The sequence below is a fragment of the Aythya ferina genome, assembly GCF_964211825.1.
Source record: "Aythya ferina genome assembly, chromosome: 15".
In the NCBI taxonomy this organism is placed as follows: Eukaryota; Metazoa; Chordata; class Aves; order Anseriformes; family Anatidae; genus Aythya; species Aythya ferina.
The window spans coordinates 9900609-9920626 of NC_140314.1; the positions used below are offsets into that span (position 1 = coordinate 9900609).

At 39.9% G+C, this 20018-nt stretch overlaps 3 protein-coding genes across 4 annotated transcripts; 1 reads left to right on the plus strand and 2 right to left on the minus strand.

Annotated features, from left to right (window-relative positions):
* Positions 1-1119: 1119 nt before the first annotated feature.
* On the minus strand, positions 1120-5219 carry LOC311444939 (transmembrane protein 238-like). Of its 2 annotated transcripts, none has more exons than XM_084536432.1 (2): positions 4696-5219; positions 1120-2001 (listed from the first exon to the last, which is right to left on the minus strand). In XM_084536432.1, the coding sequence occupies exons 1-2, from the start codon at positions 5088-5090 to the stop codon at positions 1992-1994; spliced, it is 405 nt and encodes a 134-aa protein (XP_084392558.1). In that variant the 5' UTR covers positions 5091-5219; the 3' UTR covers positions 1120-1991. The 2 variants fall into 2 exon arrangements, with proteins under 2 accessions (XP_084392558.1, XP_084392557.1); XM_084536431.1 differs by having other exon boundaries at positions 4645-5213.
* Positions 5089-13475, plus strand: LOC311445171 (uncharacterized protein; the record flags this gene model as incomplete). The annotated part of the gene is made up of 5 exons (XM_084537000.1): positions 5089-5104; positions 5137-5427; positions 9335-9436; positions 12015-12093; positions 12656-13475. The coding sequence occupies 4 exons, from the start codon at positions 5089-5091 to the stop codon at positions 12071-12073; spliced, it is 468 nt and encodes a 155-aa protein (XP_084393126.1). The 3' UTR covers positions 12074-12093; positions 12656-13475.
* On the minus strand, positions 11987-18046 carry RSL1D1 (ribosomal L1 domain containing 1). The gene is made up of 9 exons (XM_084536430.1): positions 17900-18046; positions 17682-17821; positions 17235-17373; positions 16485-16633; positions 16241-16342; positions 15548-15641; positions 15329-15457; positions 14326-14544; positions 11987-12505 (listed from the first exon to the last, which is right to left on the minus strand). The coding sequence occupies exons 1-9, from the start codon at positions 17933-17935 to the stop codon at positions 12173-12175; spliced, it is 1341 nt and encodes a 446-aa protein (XP_084392556.1). The 5' UTR covers positions 17936-18046; the 3' UTR covers positions 11987-12172.
* Positions 18047-20018: the final 1972 nt, after the last annotated feature.

The window sequence follows — 20018 nt, forward strand, 5'->3', positions numbered from 1 at the left end:
TGTTGGAGCTGCCAGTTCCTATTTAGTGTTAGCCTTCATTATTTAGAACACAAAGAACGAACTGCATGAAATGGTACCTACTTCACATTTAAAAAAAAGTAAATGTGAAAACAAAACAAAACCACAATATAGCTTACAGTAGTTAGCACTGCTCCACAACAAGTACTTTTTACATCACTGTTTAGACACATCACACTAGTAACACTATAGTGCTTCTCTGTGAAGACCATAATCTTTCTTTTCTGATGTTCCAACTCCTATATTTAATTATTAATTCCACATACTATTCAAAACTGTAAGCATTTAAATCCTATATACTCTGGGTGACGTGCCAACATTCTATCTACCATCCTACCCAGCAATCACTAAGTATGTGACATTGCATACAAGATTCATATCTCATAATCCACAGTGAATTCATAGCCCTGCTCAATTTACTCAGATAATTATGATCACAACACTAAAGCAGAGAGAACTGTCACTAGACTAGTATACGAACAGCTGCACGTGCAAGTTTAGGGTTAATTTATCACTCCTACCGACCAACTAGACATTACATCTCATAGTGCAGTTTAACAGTTGGAGCTACAGGGAATTCAGGAAAAGCAAGTGGCTTTTCAGAACAGAGAAAAAAAAAAAGGGAATGACGTTGAAATGATCAGTAGGTTTTAGGGAGGAGGGTTTTGTTTGTTTTTAAACCAACCATTGTAATAAAACAGTGGTATCACATTGCAGTTCCTCTAATAGGAGGAAACAGCTCTATAAAACTCCTAAAACCTGCAGTCAGTAAAGAAGAAATTATAGACCGTCAAATCTAGGGTCTACCTGAACTTGCTGAAAGATTGAGAGAATTTGGAAAACATTTTAAAAACACTGGATACCTGTCAATGTTACTCCAGTAATTTTCAAGAGAACATTTGAGAGTTCACAAGGAAATACAGCCACAGTATTCCCAGTGAGCCCTTTTCTTAAACCCACTTCCGCTATTCAATAAAGCTGCAGTATAAAACCAATTGCGCATTAAAAATGTAAGACCTACCTGTATTTGCTGATGGTGGGCTCAAACTCTTTGTATTAGTGCAGAAACAGAGGGACTCAGGAATTCCTCACATACAAAAATTTTACATATCATTAACTTTAATATAAATTTTCCCACACACAACCCAACCCTAATTTCAATCACATCTAGACATAAATTTGGCAAGATTCTGTAAAATATCATTGTGCTTATTAGTCTTTTTTTTTTTTTTTTTTTTTTTTTTGACTTTGTAGGGTTTTTTTAGTGCTTCAGCATTAGAAAAATAATTCTTGTATCATCACTGGATTAAAAAAGCTCTTCTAAAAGTCATCATATTACATGATACACAACTATAAAGAAACGATTGGCGTACCAACATAACTATTATTATTTTTTACCTATAAAATTTCAAATTCTAAATTATTCCAAAATAATGATGAAAATTCACAAGAGACACTGTAAATTATGTATGTACACTATAAACAACTACTACATTTGTACCCTTGCATCAACAGTTTTACATTTACATTTAAAAGCACCCTTACAAATAGAAGTATTGCACTGGCATCATAAAAATTCACAGTAAGTTCAACTTCTAAACCTTCGTAAAACAGTGCAAGAGTTTTTCATTGTGCAAGAGCTTTTTATCCAAACATTCCCGGGTTATTACAAAAGATACTTCTACATTACATGCTGCAGTTATTTTCCTGTGAATTTGTTTTGTTTCCTTTTTAGTTCTCACTTCTTAGAAGATAGATTTTAAATTCTGAAATGGTTAAGAAGAAGTGATCCAGTCCAACACTGAGAGAGGTGCATTTGGTAGGGATATAGCTCCACTTTATACAGAGTCCACAGTGGTTGCAGAAATTATTCCAGAATGAGAGAATCCTATTGCATTGAGTAGGGAATTCTCTTTCCATAATTTGTAGCACTTTCCCCACTTTTAAAGGCAGTAACTTCAACAGTCGTGTCTTCAGCAGACCCTGAAGATAACACATTAAGAAAAGGTTACTCCAAAGTAGTCTTAAAACAAATCAGTACATAAAACTCTAAGCCATTATTTGAAATAAGTCTTAAAAAAATACTTTTCTACATGCTTAGCAGCCAGTTGGGGCCCAAATAATAACAAAAATTACATTACTAGCCCACCTCCAATGGTAACCACGTGTGGATGTTAGATAAAGACATAAGATCACAGTTCTCTCTTTAAGATATTATCTCAACTTCCACTTACTGCCCCACATCTTCCCCAGCCAAATATATTATCATTTTATCACTTCTGTTTTTTCCTCCAGCTTTTTGAGTCTGTAAATTTTTAAGCACCACATTACCTTATGCCAAATATCACACGGCCCAGTTGCATAACATGCAACAACTTGTGGATGCCCACTTTGTCTTGGAAGAGGTAATAAATAATCATTCCTTCTGCACTTTTCCATACCATTTATGACTGTACAGACCTCTAGCATATGTTATATTCTGCCTCTCCTTGCAGGCTCGAGGATCTTACCATACTTATTCCTCCTTTAATATAACTTATTCCATATCTCAAGAGCTCACTTATTTGCTCTTGAAAATGGTGTAGTTTTCAAGAAACAAAATCAGAACAGCATGCGGTATTTCATTAATAGCATTAAAAATTAGTAATCACAAGAACCAGAAAGTTACATAAGTGCCAAAAAAAAAATGCTTAAGTAGTTTCTGGAAAGAGCAGACTTCCTTATTAAGGCAACAGTTCATTTCCAGACGTTTGCACTTCTCCTTACCATTGAGGCTTTTATACTGGGAGAAATCTCAAGGTAATGTCTCAGGAAGCAACTTCTAATGGCCAGTATGTTTTGGTGGTTTGGGTTTTTTGTGCATGTTTTCCTTTGGGGAAGGTGGGGTTGGAGGATTGTAATGTGTTTTTTTTTTTTTTTCCCTCTCCTTGCTCTCGACATTACCTGCCCAAACACGTTTTACCTGCCTGGTGAAGTTCATAAATATCTCCAGATATGCAGAAGATTTGGTCTATCAATAAAGGGTGATCTAATTCAGACAGTTGCTTATGAGAAGGTACAAAGTATTTCAGATGCACCTACTTCAAAGAGATCCCTAAATTATCTTGGAGGTGCAACTATTTGTTATTTTGTATTTTGCCTTGAAAGTTAAAATTGGAGTTCATATTACAATCTGTACCACAACTCATACACTCATTGTTTTGGTTTCTTCTGAATTATAATTACTAAGGCACCTGCACTGAAGTCTGCTTACTGTAGCATTAGAAGTTGCTATTCAAGGGGGAGAACTCACAATGAAGTCCTCTAAATATTTGCCTCCATGGGAAATAACAAACCATAGATTTGAAATTAGCGACATGCAAGATTTGAAATATTTAAAAATACTGGATAACTTTCACTACTAGTAGTTTATTACAGCAAAGCACATATCTATGTATGCATATTGAAAGCAGGACCATCTACAGAGATAGCAGCTTATCTATTCAACTCAATAACCGTATACTTTAGATGAAAAGTGTTAGGCATATTCATTTACAAATGTCATTTCTTTCCTGCAAATGTAGATCTTGATCAGTCATTTCTAAACCCATTTCAGCAAAATCTAAAAAGAGTATGGAAGGAGAATGACTTATTTTCAACAGCCCATTTCTTGTTGCAGATAGTTAATAATTAACTACACAGCAGCAGTAACAAACCTTCCAAGTTGTATTGCTGTTCTTATCCCCCCCTTCTACAAGTTTTCTGTTAAGCAATGTTGTATCTCCCTACTGTTAGAACTTCCTCTCAAGAAATTCTGTGGCTTTTACAGAAGGCAATTTTCACATGAACTTTTCTGTAAGCCAGAAGTTGCTTCAAGATTTACTTTCAAGGAGCAGCAGAAAAAGCTAACCTCATAGACAATGCATCAGAGCCATAAGATGTTTGGCATCCCAAGTAATTCAGGCAGTTAGTGCAAAGTAGGTCTCACAGTTCTTTCAGAGTAGGATTTTACACAGTGAAGTGAAAAATTTACTTTTTTTGGACACTGTCAAGTCATTACTCATATTTTTCTTCCTAAATAAATATGTTGTATTAATGAACATACTAGGGATATTTTGAAAGCCTTGATGATCATTGGTGTTTGCCAAGAAAGAAGTATTTCACATTGCTAGAGAAGGATCTTTCTCACAAGAGTTCATGTGGGCAGTGGCTCATGGCTACGTTACCTCACACTTATTGCTCGCAGACACTGTGAGCTGTATGAGGACCAGTCCCAAACCGCACGGCTTGGTTCTTGCCCCTGACAGACCTCGCAGCGAGTGACCCTATGCCAACTGCCTCATGCTCACGTGTGCTTTGTTCACGGTGGCCCTTTCCATCCTTCAGTGTCTTCAGGAAGTGTCACACCTGCCTAACCAAACTCGGGACACTTCCCTCACTTGATTTCTATTACTACCAGGATCGAGTAAGATTCCATGAGATTTCTATTACTTCCCAGAAGCGGGTAAGATTCCACAAGATAATTATTTTTAAAATTTGTTCTGCTGTGGGCAGGTGCTTTCACTTAACAAGCTTTAACAACAAGGTAGGAGGGTTTTCTGGGGCAAGTCTCAGGTAGGATGACTTTGAGGGGTTCCAGACACACACCTGCGATTGTCCCCCCGCGGCTCCCGGGGCCGAGGCCCTCCCGCCCCTCACCTGCCGGGCTCGGCGGGGCGGCCCCGCGGGCCCTTCAGCTCCAGGTCGGCGGCGGCGGCGGCTCGGGTCCTCGGCGCGGAGCCGAAGGCCGAGGACAGGCGGCGGCTGAGGCCGTGCACCAGCCCCCGCAGCACGCTGTCCCCGCGGCCCTTGGGCGGCGCCAGCCCCACGTCGTCGCGCAGCTCCTCCAGAGGCACCTCCAGGTTGCCCGCGTACCAGAACACCCACCAGATGAGGCTGAGGAAGATGCCGATGCCGCCCGCGTAGATGAGCAGGTCGGCGAAGAACACGTCGGCGAACACCCCGGCCAGTAGCACCGCCAAGCCCAGCGCGTCGAAGGCCAGCGCCAGCCAGAAGGCGGCCACGCAGCGGCCCAGCCCGCCGGGGGCCGCCATGGCGGGGGAGCGGCGCCGCCCGGGGCCGCCCGCACCTGAGGCGGAGGCGGCGCCACACCTGAGGGGGACGCCGTAGGCCGCGCCTCCTCCAGCCGCACCTGCCGGCCCGCCGAGGCGAAGGGCGGGAGGGAGGCGGCCACCCTCAGGCTCTCTGTAACCGCCCGGAGCCCCGTCCCTGCAGCTGGGCTTCTCCCTCGGGTGTTGGGCGCCGCCGGCAGGCTGCTGCCTCCTGCCCCTGACGCGTCGAGGCTGCTGCTGTCCGGTAGTCAAGTCGTGGCGGCGCTGCCCCGCTTCGTGAGGGAGGAGCGGGGCTTGGAGGCTGCGGGTGTTCCCGCAGGTAAGCTGGGCCCTGAGGTGAGGTTTTTGCCTCAGCTGGCTGATGTGCAGCCAGCTCTTCCCCAGAAGGGAGGAACGCCAGAAGGAGTCTTGAAGTAAAGGTACTTGTCCCACACAGCTACGTGTGTGAGATGAGGCAGTTCCTACTGGGCAAGGCAAATATAACGTACACCTGTAGGGTCATATAAAGTGCTTTAACTATGTGCTTGAGGAGATTGCCTTAAAAAGAGCAGTCAGAATACAGCTTCACGTTAACAAGCAGGAAGCTAGTTGTGAATGCAGGTATAGAGGGGAAAAACCCAGCAGGTAAAACTGTTACGTAAAAGGCAAGCTGCATATCTCAGTTCAGTCTTGTGAGAGTTAATGACCTGGCACACAATGTCCCCAGGTCCCCAGGCCCAAGAACTATATACAGCTGTAGGCTTTCATGCATGTACCCTCAGGAGGCTTTTCTAACAAATTGCTTAATGATGGGTAGCCACGCTATTCCAGTAAGAAAAAATATCAAACCAATGAAAAGATGCAAAGGCCTGACAGTATGTGCAACTGCCACATATTTCCCACAGTGTGCCAAGAACAGTCCACTGAGGACAACGGTGACAAGGAGTGTGATTGGTTTACTGCACTAAGACCATGGACTCTCGATTTCAGTCAGAGCACTTAGTTCACATATCACTGCTCCTGCTGGAGATGGAGAATCAAAACTAGATGAAGCCACTTCTTTAGGGATTGCCTGCCTCCCTGATGTTATTCCATAAAAGATATCCTTAGGAAGACACAAGCTGAAATTATCTGAGAAAAAATAATAATAAAGTTAAAAATACACAGAGTACTTCAACAATAAAATATCTTTCACTTTGTTACTATAACTGTTAAGATAGAAGTGGTCTAAGGTCTCAAAAAGCCTGTTCTGCTATTCTCCCTGATTAATTTCAAATATCTTTTGCATTTTAAAGTTTAAACCTAGTTTCAGTAAAAACCCACTTTTTGTTTGTTTGTTTGTTTTTTGATTCCTCTTCTGTCTTGTGTTAAGTAATGTTCTAACTTTTGTCCTTCTCAAAAGCGTAAGAGAAGGAATTTACCAGTTATCCAAATCTGAGTGAGGTTCAAATACCTACTTAGTTTTATTATTATTCTATTAATTCAGGACAGTTTTAGGAAGTCAAACTAATTTTAGGGCTATACATATATATAGGGTTATATATATATATTATATATATATATTCTGACAACAGGGAATTCCAACAGTCATATATAATTTTGGCATATACATATTTTGGTGGTTGGCTATGATCATTATGCTTTATCTGAAGATCGATAGGGGGAGAGGTCATGTCTTAGTACAATGGAGTAAGAAGCACTGAAGGAAGTTTAAATAGAAGTCAGTATTAATAATCCTGGTCAGATGGTATTTTTCTTCCCTGTTAATCTGCCCATGGAAATCCATTTTTGAGGAAGAGCTCAGAGATCAAGACTTGACACTGCTGAAATTACTAACCTGTTGAATACATCTCCATTTGATTCTTTAAAAAGCAACTAGACATATAAATCAGAGTAGAAGAACAACGTAGCTGTTCCCTCTCTTGGCAAGAGGAAGTAGTACAGCAGACTTTTTTTTGGGCTCCAGTAGAATAGTAATTAGCAAGTTAGCTGCACTAAATTGTTTCAATGTAGTTTTCTTTTTGAAAGATTTAGTTTCTGACTCCGGGTTTTCCTTATAATGGACATGTGTTAGTTCCCACTTTAAGAAAAACATGGAGAACAAATGAGCAACATAAAATGAATTCTGTACAAAACAACCACACTGTGTACTACTAGAGCATATATTTTGGCAATATCTTTATCAAAACTTTCAACTAAAAGACTCCTTACAGAAGCTTTCTTTGACCTAGCAGCAATCAGCTCTTGCTGCAAATAGTAAAAATGAACCAGATTACTTTTTGTTTGTTTGTTTTCTTGTGAGAGTGCTGATGTTTTAAATGTTACTGATTTCCTCTTCCCTTCTATCCTCTGTATAGCCTCTGTGCTTTCAGTTCTTCTAAAGGAAGTTTAAGTTCACATGAACAATCCACACAAAGATGCACCGCAAATGGTTTCTATGTTTCATTCCTCCTTCCCACCTTCAAGAAAATTTAAATTATCTATAAATTGCTTGGTCTATACATGTCTCTAAGCATTTACCCAGGAACATACTTGATTTGTTTTAGCCTCCTGATGCTCATTGCCACAGAGGCTCAGCCTGGACTAGTACCTGCTAGCTGGTCTTGTAAAGCTGAACTGAATTCCTACCAATCTGCGTTGCAGAGCTAAATCAGCTTAGCCTTAGAGGGTGTATTTTTCACCTCAGCTGCTTCTGATTGCATAAACAATTTATTATATTTTATTATTTATTTCATTATATGGGTGCTTATATAAAGGAAGTGAAGAGATGGTTTTGTCTTTTCAGCTTGGTAGTTGTAATTATTTAATTGAAAACAATCATGTTATACACCAGAATTGATTATGTAATACATCAGCAATAGGCACAGTTTCAGTTTATTTGGAATGAATATGAGTTTTTCTTATTTCCTCCTTTTTTTTGTTTGGAAAGTGTTAAGTTTCCCTAGGTCTCTTACGCAAGGAAAACATAACTGAGAGTGAGTTGAGAAATGTAATTCTCTGTTAACTGTGTTAACTTACTGATTCCAAGCAAGGGTGACTACTACAAATGTCTCCAAGTGAGTATCTGTGATGACTATGTTAAATTATTACCCCGATTTTATGAACTCTAAATATACATATATATATTTAAAAAAAAAAAAAAGATTACATTACTTATAGGAAATGTAAAAATTGCATCAGTAGTGGCACATCTTAGTTAACTGGCAGAATCCTGGATACTTTGCAACTTGAAAAGGAACAAATTCTGCTATATAGAGCATAGAAATTATATGTACTTTCTCTCCAGTGGCTTAGTTTGTAGCTTCATCGGGTTCTTTACATCTTACCTTAGCTATGAATTCCAGAGCTGCTATGACCATAAAGGCAAGGCTACTGCAATCCCAACATAAATTGCCTCAAACTGCTGTAGAATTTTCAAGCAGTGCTTGTCAATTTTTCCAGTGCAAAGGATGTGCTTTTCTACCATCTACAAGCTAGTATGATTCACTGTTAATTACACAGACGGAAGTTATGATCTTCATTTCCTAATTTTCTGCGTATCTACAAATTAACAAATGATTTATCATGGATAATTAGATACCAAAACGTGTTTCCAAAAATGGAGGTAAGTTCTGCATCTACTCTCTTAACTTCACTATTATGGAAGTAAAGTGGTACTTTGCAGGTCACACTAGAAAGCAATAGGATTATTTTTGGTCAAGAATTAGATCTTCTGTTAGCATGAATCTAACAGATCATTGAGCCAGACTTACTATTTTGGCTAAGGTTCGTTTATATATTGATTAAAAACAAAAAGTTTGTGGTAGATCAGAACAGGGGGTCACGGGTTAAAGGAAGTTGACACCATGGATCAAACAGAATCTTTTCATATTCTTTAGTGACTCGTTTACCACTTTTTATTTAGTACCCCATCACTTTGTAGGCAGCAAATCTTAATATAGGATGTCCCAAATAGGAGATAGGGTTGGTTTTTGTTTTTTGGAACTCTGCAAATTAGGCTGGTTACAGACTGTTGGTTTATATTCTTTTGTGAATTTGAGTAATATATTGTTAATGAAGATTAGTACCGCTAGGGCTTTCCATCACCAGCCTGCCTTTTATTCTTTCCAAGTATACGAACTAATCATAGAGAAAGAAACTATTTGGTTATTCTGTGCAAATTCAAATATACAACTTTTCAGTTCTTCAGTGTGTTTTTCATGCTTTTGTGGGACTGATTCACTTTGGTGGCACATGTGAATTCATAGACTGCTTGGTGTTTTTCAGATGGAGGGAACAACTGTACTGTGACCAGCATAGAGGGATACTCTCAATTGTTCTTGTAGCAGAAACAGGTCCCAGAACTGGAGGTAAGGAAATTCTGCTTGATGTCACAAAGAATAAATGGTCAACACGTACAAAGATAGAGGTAAAAAGACCAATAAAGTAGCTTAGGAAAGTATCTTTTTCTATCAAATTACAGATTTGGGATTCATTGCCTTCCATAGACAGAAAGCATAGTTTTTGTTTGTTTTAAAAAAAAAAAAGATCAATCTCACTTCTCACATTCATTAAAATATGTATATTCTTGGATCTCAATGAATAAATGCATATGTTATTTCCCCTGAAAAATGCTGGAGTGATATATATTGTAAAGACTGCTTTATGCTGTATCCCAGCCTAGAAACTGGCATCTGCCTTTTATAGACTGCAGGTATTTCTCTAAACTGTAGTTCAATTACGGCCTGAGCGTCTATATGCTGTTACTATTCTATTTAATGGCTAGCAAACAGCTGCAGTATCAACTGCTTACACTGCTAAACTGTAGCTATAAAAATATTAAATGCAAATACCCTTGCAGTATATTTTATATATTATGTTAAAAAAGAAATATATTTGACATTGAAACAACTGAAACAAATCAGTTTATTATTTGTACTCAAATAGTGTCTAGGAACCCTTATCATTGACCAGAGCCCTATTCCCCTAGATATGCAAACAACTCAAAAATAGTCTGTCTCAGTCATATTACAGCTTTGAAAAACGTATCTAGTGAGTGTAAAGAAAGATGAGACTATACTGATAAGCATGACTTTACTCGCAAGATAATCTTTTTCTTTGAGGTGTAGCGAAAAGAACCAGTTCTGTCTCCTGAAATGTTACAAACACCATTGAAGAATCACAGTTAGAGACTTTTGAACAAAATAGGCTCATCATCTGGAAAGCCAATACATTAACGGGGTTTAAGAATTACGAAGAATTTTAAATTGTGACAGGCCTGCTTTATATGGCAGGAGAGCAAAGGGAAGACAAGCCTGAGGGTTTAAAGAAGATATAGTCAAACCTGTAATTTAAGAAATTGATGCCTGTAGTTTAAGTAGTAATTTTGTAGTGTAAGACTAACTAAAATCATAAGAGACAGGTGTCTGCTACATGAAGCACGAGCACATTGAACAGCTAAGTCCTTAGATTTCAGCCATAGCATTAATTACAAAATACAGAGAATTTGGAAGCGAGGTGGCAGGAAAGAGCTCACATAAACTGTGGTCTTGCAATGAGAACATCCATTCTACAACTGAACTAGACAACACAGATAAACATCCTTCAAAGAGAAATAACGTCACCCAAGAGGAAGCAAGCTTTAGAAACCAGAAGATTTGTTTGAAGTAAAAGATATAGCTGTATTTATTATTTTAACCACTGAAGCAAGTTTGTATTTGCAGACAGATTTAGGGGTAAAGTACTGCATGGAACAGCATTCTCTGAAAGATACTGCTGCAGAGCCTGTGTATAGATAGGAAGACGACTTCTTGTAGAAATGTAAGGAAGACAGATTTTGCATTCAATTATCAGACCTGCTGAAGGAAGAAGGCAGGAAAAGGTTTTAGTATCCGTTCTTGAGAATCATTAGATTCCCCTGTATTTCCAATAAAGCACAGGCTGGAATGGAGAACGTCAAACTGAGAAGTACTCCACAAGAGGCTTTAGAGGATTGTATTACTATACTCTGGTTCTAAGGAAGAACAGACTTCTCTAACCTCAGGACGGAGAATTGGAGAAGGGAAAGCTGCATCATTTCCCTTGTAACAGATCCACACAGGGCTATATATAGAATAAGAAAGAACTCAAAAGAAGTTGGATGCAGACAAAACATGCACAGATTTCAAGCTAGAATGGTTATAGCAAGAAAAACCGATTTAAAAAGTCAGAGCAAGACATACAAAACAACTGTTTCCTAGGCAAAACTGCGTGGACATCATGACATGAAAAACACTATAAACAGTTCAGGCAGATGATGAAATGAGACACAGCAGATACAGACCAGGGCTCCAAGTCACAGAGGAACTCTGCATATAGTGAAAATAAACTCACCCAAAAACTATTAGGAAAAAAAAAATTGTATTACTTAATACTGAAAAAGAACCCAAAACATTCCAATAAAGTTTCTGCAGTGTGAGAAAGACAGTAACCAGTATATTTTATCCCCCTCTCATAGTGACAGTTCTGTGAAGTGAAGAATTGCTGGTTTTAAAATTGTCCATAATTTATGCATATACCCTTGATAAAAATAGCTTAAAACAAAAACAAAAACACCACACAACAAAACTTTTGCTTGTAATCAGGCTGCTAACTTAAATATCTGTAATAACATATTTTCATTATATTGAACAATTCAAGAAAAATGGCAGCAGTGATTTCATTTTTTAAATCATGTTAAATACATTGTCTTTCTTGGGATACATGGTTTTTATTTCAGCCCTTTTTCACACCAGTGCCAAGTTATGCTTCTGGAAAACATCACTTTCACAATATTTCTCTACTTTTATCTGTAATAGTCCCTTCCCTGCTCTTTGACACCTAATGAATTTGGGTGCTTTCAGTTTGGACTAGGAGAAAGATAAGGTAATAAACAAAGCCAATTAAAATGAATGTGTTTATTTGTTCCAGCTCATCCATTAGAAGAAAACACAAATGAATCATTACAAGTCAGTGAAAAAAGCTCTTAGGATGAGATTTTCTTAACAAGGTATGTTATTCCATGAATATGCTTGTTTTCTAAAAAGACATAACTGAATTACTATATAAAAAGTTACAATAGACAACAATCATGCTGACTGTGGCCTGCCCACTTTCTTGGGTGTTTGCTTTGGTGTTTTGGAAGGTTTCTTGCCTGACTGTACTAATTTCCCAGCTTTAGGTGTTGCAAAAGACTTTGCTTCAGGCTTTTTGGGAGTCTTTTTCAGCTCTTTTTCTTTTATTGCTTCCTTTGGCATGCTGGGCTGCTTGACTTTTTTCTGTTTTGGTGACATCTGCACATCTGCATGTTTTGGTTTTGGAGCCTCAGCATCTAGAGGTTGTTTCTTTCTCTTACCAAGGGTTGCTTTTGTTTTCTTGCCCAGGTTGTCGCTTTCCACGGGACTCTGATTTGGTTCCGCTTCCTGTAATTAAGACAAAAAAGTATTACTTTTCCAACTAACAAACATCACTGTTTTTTTTCCAAGAGCGATCAATGAAAACCATTCTAAATGACAAATGCTTTCTATTGCTTGTACTATTCCCTAGCCCAAATGATTTTTTCCGCATTTCAGGCTGGAAACAGAGGAACTAAACACAGAACTAAATCATGAAAAATTAACAAAATAATTACTAAGTAGATTGAACAGATATGAGGATGTTCACCTTCCTGGTTAACCAAGTCACTGAACTGTTATGATGGCAGAATTTAAACCACAGTCCCCTTCTCGTCCTGCGTTTGGGTTTAATAGATTCCAGAGATCAACTCTATTCAGAGTCCACCTGTACACACACAAACTGCACTTTTATGTGTGCACTAGGCCCAGTATTCCTGAGAGATCATCATATATTCCCAAATGGCCCTCAGGAAAGAAAGCTGCTGACACCGGAATAGCTCATACCAACTCCAGCTGTACCTATCCCACGTCTCTAGCAATCACATCGTGTGAGCTGACAGAGGCCTGCTGCATGACAGTAGCTTGAAGCAAGCTGTACGTTTGCTTTTTTTTTTTTACTGGGCAGCACATAATCATAGTGGTAGTCTAGATATACCTGAAGAGATGCACAGTTAGAGTGTAAAGATACGCTCTAATCACAAGTGTAGTATAACTGATTTGAATTTAAAAGCATTACTGTTTTTTTCACCCATTTCTATCCACTAGGTATTTGTTAGACATGCGAATACTGTGAGTTTGGTTGTTCTGCAGACATGTGACAAAATCCATGCTACCTTCAATATCCACAACAGTAAATCTATACAGTATTTCATGCAAGCTGCTAGCTCTTAATGTATATTGTGATTGTTAATGTTGTATATTACTGTCCTAGAGAACACATGCATTTGTTTTTCAAGTTCTGCACTTGATAGATGATGCATTAAAATATATAATTTAATAGGAAATTTTGAATTAATTAATTAAGTTACTGATTTTTTAAAACATAAGTGTTTCTCAATCATTTTACCCTTTCTTCTGACTTCAGGCCTAGTTACAAGCTAGACAAAATTGCCACTATTTAGGAAAACAATAAAGAGGACAGTAAACACTGGCTTCCTTTGTACAAGGAATTTACTAAAAATAAGTAAATAAACCCTCAGAGCATCCCCCCATATACACACAGATCTTGCTTTCATCATATTTTAAGAAAATTCAATTCACCTGAAGTCTGTTAAAAGATGTTATCCCATAAGGAACAATGAATTAAGGACATGAAACTGTTGGAAAGTGTCCAGAGGAGGGCTACGAAGATGGTGAAAGGCCTTGAGGGGAAGACGTACGAGGAACGGCTGAGGTCACTGGGCCTGTTCAGCCTGGAGAAGAGGCTGAGGAGAGACCTCATCACAGTCTACAACTTCCTCATAAGGGGGTGTCGAGAGGCAGGAGACCTTTTCTCCATTAACACTAGTGACAGGACCCGCGGGAACGGGGTTAAGCTGAGGCAGGGGAAATTTAGGCTGGACGTCAGGAGGGGGTTCTTCACAGAGAGGGTGGTTGCACACTGGAACAGGCTCCCCAGGGAAGTGGTCACTGCACCGAGCCTGTCTGAATTTAAGAAGAGATTGGACTGTGCACTTAGGCACATGGTCTGAACTTTTGGGTAGACCTGTGCGGTGTCAAGAGTTGGACTTGATGATCCTTAAGGGTCCCTTCCAACTCAGGATATTCTATGATTCTATGAATGATTTACATAGTTCATAGTATTTAGTTTTAACTTAAATGTAAGTTTCTCGGTATCTTAAAATTACCTTTAGCTCAGCTAGGGTGGTTATTTGCATGGGCACCAGTTGTGGAATTTCTTCTTCATCATTATGTTCATCTGGTTCTTGGACTACTTCTACTTTTTCTTTAATCACAAGTTCCTGGGTTGCAGCAACATCCTTATTTTCCGTTTTCACAGCAACTTGACTTGAATTCACTTTTTTAGCTGTCTTTTTCGTTTTCTTCTTCTTCTTCTTCTTTCCTTTCTACAAAGAATTCAAAGTACACCTCAGACAACATAGCATTTCTAAACACAACAATTGTTTTAATATGGTTAAGAATAAGACAGTCTAGCAACATAAATTGAAATGTTCTTCATTAAACCTGGACTGGTCAACCATAAGGAAAATATGAAAATGTGTTACATTCAGCATAGGAGAAGCTCCACATAAACACCTCATAAATAAATTAAAACAATGTAAAAAATAATCTTTAAGTTGTATATATATGCTCCCCATTTGTTTTAGATATTGGGAGAAAAAAGGCAGAACCAAGTACAAAGGAATAATTTTTATTTTTTTAAAATTTAATGTAGATGAAGCCTTCCCCTCCCATCCTGGCAAAATAATATACAAACATCTGAATAATTCACAAGCTCCTATGGCACTGATTAGCAAATATATAAATGGATGCACAGTCTAAATCCATGTATATGTTAATGAATGTAGTTTCAGGAGGCAAATACAAATACACTATTTAAGCAAGAGTTTCAAGAGTGAATCTCAGTTGAATCTATGTTTCAAGACTAGAAACTCTTAGCTTACTTATTTCTAATTTGCTTTATAAGGAAGTTTCAGTGATTTCTTGTTACTGTGTATGAGAAGTGCTCAGTCAGGAGTGCCTAATAACTTTGTGGCCATAGCTGCCTGGAATCCACAGCTCAAGCTTGTAAGCCCAACACATTAGTTGCTATAACACATAAAAAGAAGCCAAAGAGCTAATGGTTCTGATCTGGTTTTATGGCAAGTTTGAAGATTTTTTTTTTTTTACCTCTCCTTCCTTTCTGTCAACAACTGGCTGTCTGTCAAGCTCATTTAAGTTGGAGATACGTGCAGTAAAAATTGGAAGTGCAACTGATTTAAGTGTCTTGAGGTGAAGAACTTTCACATTTTTCCAGTTCTGAAACAACAACAAAAAAAATACATAATTTAAAAATAACAAGGCTAAAGGCAAGTTAGTTCATAATTTGATGCAATCAATCAGCAGTACCTTTGGTAACTTCTTATCAATCACTTCAGCTGCTGCAATGATGTTATCTACTATCTCATCAGCTTTCATTCCAGTGTGACCAATACGTGCTGTACTGAAAACAGAGAAGAGTAACATTTATATATGAGTAAATAAACATACTAAGTTACTTGTTCTTCACTATTCCCTGAAATAAAACAGAAAAGCACTCATCTGCAATTATTTTAGCTTTCATGGAAGATGGCTGACTATCACTGAAGTCTTTTATAATAACAGTCAGAATAGATTTACCTGTATTAACCATTTTAATATTATGAAATGCAATTTCTGTCTTTTATTGCTAAGATAGATTTAGATCGAGATTAGTTTAGATGCACAATAGATTAAAAAGTCTCAAAATAAGACAGTATCTTAGAAGTGGTTGTTATATAATTGAACAGCAATATTTTTCTTTGACCGTACATGCTGATTGACACTGATAGTTGCCTAGAAATTCCTTAGCAACAAGGAAAAAAAACTTCGGAGTGAGACTTCTTAGTATGTAGAATTTCTGATCTCTTTATATGGTTTGCTGGTTTATACCTCTTTTCTAAGGTTCAAAATGACCTGTACCTGGAATGGTGACTCTTAACATCTTACTTGCATCTTAATGGAATAAACAATTCAAAATTCCTACAGTTACTTCCTCTGAAGTATTAAACTCCTCATACTTACTAACAGCACCCTTTGTTGGTAACTGGGAGTGTTGAACCCTGGATATGTTTTTGAAACTCCTTAGCAAGATTTTTGGCTTTTAGGTTAACACATAACGGTGCCCTAAAAAAGAAAAGGTGGAGGGAAAAATAGTAATTAAAAAAAAAATCAATGAAACTACCAAATAACTAAGCAAAACTTTAGTAAGAAGAATTTATTAAAATAGTAACAATGCAAAACCGATATACAGAATTCCAAGACCTACTTTTTCCTTTCATAGAAGTGTTTTCCTATATGTGAGGGCAAAAGCCTTCTAATTCGGTCATCAGACAGGAAGAGATCGAATCTGTTCAGGAGGCGACGCTTTGCTTCAAATGGTTTATACTCTTTTTTGAGAGTTTTGTATGAGATCACCTGCAACGAAAGTAACAGTTTAGTCCTGCCACTGAAAACACAGCATAGAATATTTCTTATAACCACATAAAATTAAGCTGCATAACTGTTAGTTAGTCAATAAGAATTATTTTAGAATGTTGAAGACAAATGATAAAAAAAGGATACAGTAGTTTTTAAGAATTAGATGATATGGATCTCTTGCATAGCAACTGCACATCACCAAACAAAACTAGAGTACATGGTAATACCTAAATCAAGATAAATACAGCAATAGAAAATGTTTTCCAATTTTATTGAGGGAAGCATAAGTGATCCAATCCAGCTGCAAAGGACTTGAATATTCTTTTGTACTGTGAGTAAACAACTAAAAATTTTTAAACCAAATACTGAGTATTTATTTAACCATTACATCTGATTGCTAAAGGCATAGTCTTAAATTTAAATTATTTTGAGTAATTTTTTAAGTTTGGGAAACATACAGTTTGAATAGTCAGAAAAAGCCTTATTTGAGATTGTTAACTGCTGAGATTAAAATATTAAACACTGAATTTTTTTTCCTTTTCCACTGAAGAAGAGAGACACAACAGTACTATGCTATATCATCATCTCTTTTCCTTACCTGGCTAACATTTGTGATCCCATTCTGTGTTAAAAGTTTCTTGTACAGATTTTCAGTCTGTTCTGCAGACAAATTCGGTTCATCCTTTGTGAACAGGCAAACCTCTGCTGTTTCTGTTCGGATGCTATGTGGCAGTGGTCTACAGCGAGGACATAAGATGGATAGGAGACACAACCTTTATCCAGAAGTAGGAAACTACATTGCCTACAAAGATCATTAGAGCAGGTAGCGCATATATCCTGGGAGGAGATGGACCATCCATGCTCCGCACCATGCCTGCACCCGCTGAAGCTGGGTAGTGCTGGCACCCAGACAAAGCGCTGTGAGCTTTCTCAGCACGGCAGGGTACAGCTAAAAGCAGTGCCAGGGCCGTGGCAATGCAATCCCCGAGCCCCCAGCCAACGCCACGCCGCAGGACGGGAGGCTCCCCGCGGGCCGGTGCCTTACATTTTGATGACCTGCTCCACCCGCGGGATCTTCCACACGGTCACCAGCAGGTGCAGGCAGTCGCTCTCGTTGAGGAGCAGCTCGTCTCCCTTCGCCTTGCTCTTGGAGAAAGCCAGCAGGGCCTCCACCGCCTTCCGCACCTGCAACGGCATCGGCCGCACTTGAAGCAAAGCCAGACCAAGCCAAACCCGACCGCCCCGGCCGGCTCCCCGCAGTACCTGCCCACGGTGCAGCTTTGCCGTGCCCCCGGCCATGGCTCCCCCGCCGCCACGTGTGGCCGCCGCCTTCCGGGGCACGGCGGGGCCCGGCCGCCCCTTCCGGCCCTCCCGGCAGCGGGAGCGGGCGCGGCCTGGCGGCGGGAGGCCGGCAGGGCCGAGCCCGGCTGGGCGCCGTGTGCCCGGGGGGCGGCTTTGCCTCAGGGAGGGCGGCCCCGGCCTGCCCGGCTCACGAAGGAGGGGCCGGCCGATCGCGGCTGCCTCCGGTCGGGTCTTCGCGGCCCCCCGCGGGGAGCTCCCGCTCTGTCAGCCCTGGTTCTCCTGCCCGTGTCCCCATGGTACGCAGGATTCCTGTCACAGCCCGGTGCGGCGCTGTACAGCTGCCTGCAGGGAGCACGTTTAGTCGGCCCATGCCCAGCCTGCTGTCTGTCCCCCCCTCCCCGTCCTTCGCAGCAGAGCTGCTCTCCAGTCATTGCCCAGCCTGTGTTGGCACTACTCCTTCCCAAATGCAGGGTTGTGTTTATCTTTGTTGAATATGGACAGATACCTGTGTTGCCTAATCCCTCAGGTTTGTCCAGGTCCCTCTGTACAAAAGGGTTTTGACTGGTCCCTGAGTTTGATACCATCTACAAATTTAGTGAGACTGTGCTCCAGGTGGCTGATAGATGTTAAACAGAATGTGTCCCAGAGTAAAACCCAGTGGTACCCTGCTTGTTAGCGACCTTCAGGTAGAGTACAAGCCATTACCTCTGTCCTCAGAACCCCATTTTCTAGGTAGTCACTAGCCAGTTGGTTGCCACCCACCCGGACCATAGTATTTAAGATACCAGAATACTGAGGGAGACTTGAAAAATATGCTAAAGGTGAGGTAAATGCCATCCGCTCTGTTCTCCTCATCCATAAATTCAGCAATTTTGTCATGGAAAGTAGTCACATGGGGCAGGCATGATTTGCACAGTCAGTCCATGCTGATTGTTCACAAGCAGCTCTTTCATCTATCTTAAGAGGACTTGTCCCATGATTTTTCCAGGGCCCGAGTGAGGACGACTGGTCTGTGGCTCCTGGATTGCCCTCTTGGTGCTTTTTGAGAGTAGGTGGACCTCTTGCTCCTCTCAAGTCATTGGGACCCTTGCCCAGTTTCCTTTCAAAGCATTGGAAGCTATTCTTGTTGCCCCTGGTATTCATGGACAGTTTTAGTTCTAGGTGAGCTTTGATTGTCCTGTGACAATACCTACATGCCTTAGCAATGTTTCTAGATTCCTTCTTTGCAGACTGTCCTTGATTTTACCTCCTGCATTACTGTCTTTTTGCACTGGAGTGCTGCCATAAACTCCCTGTTTAGCCAAGACAAACTCCTGATGCATCTACTTGTTTTCCTGAGTATCAGGAGGTACCTTTGTTAAGATTTGAAAAGATTGTCCTTAAAGACCTGCTGCCAGCTTTTCTGAGCTCCTTTGCCCTTCAGAGCTGCCTCCCATGGAGTGCCACCTCCTGTTTCCCTGAATAAACCATTGTCCCTTTCCTGAAGTCTGCTACTCATCTTCCTTGCAGCCATCAGCACCTTGAATCTACTCATCTTCCTTGCAGCCATCAGCATTTCCTGGTCACTACAGTTGAGGCCACCATTGATTGTCACATGTCAAACCCTTTCTTCCTTATTTGTGAACACTAAGGCATCTACTGCATCTATGTTCCAGTTTAGAAATGCATTGACTGATTCCATGGAACTAGCTTAGCTGTGGGACACATGCCGTCCAATTCCACATGGCCTAAGTGCATGGTATTAACATCAGATCTACCCTGGAGCTATTTTCACCTTGTTACTGTGCTGTGCATCCCCTGGCAGCTTTGGTGCTCTGCATTCATCATGCAAGTAAGCTGCCACCTGGGTAACGTAGCTCTGCATAACCAGGAGTTAAACATACATAAAATAAGGAATCCTGGTCTTGGTCACTCACTCGTCACTTCCAGATTTTTGCTTGTTTTTGCTTTTCTAGTTATGGCTTTATTCCTTCGTATGTCTTCCAACAAAATTTGTTACTCAGTCGGTGTGCCAGTGCAAAGAGAAAGGGATTAAAATACCCTAATCAAGACAAGTTCCTTTATGTAATGATTTATGTTT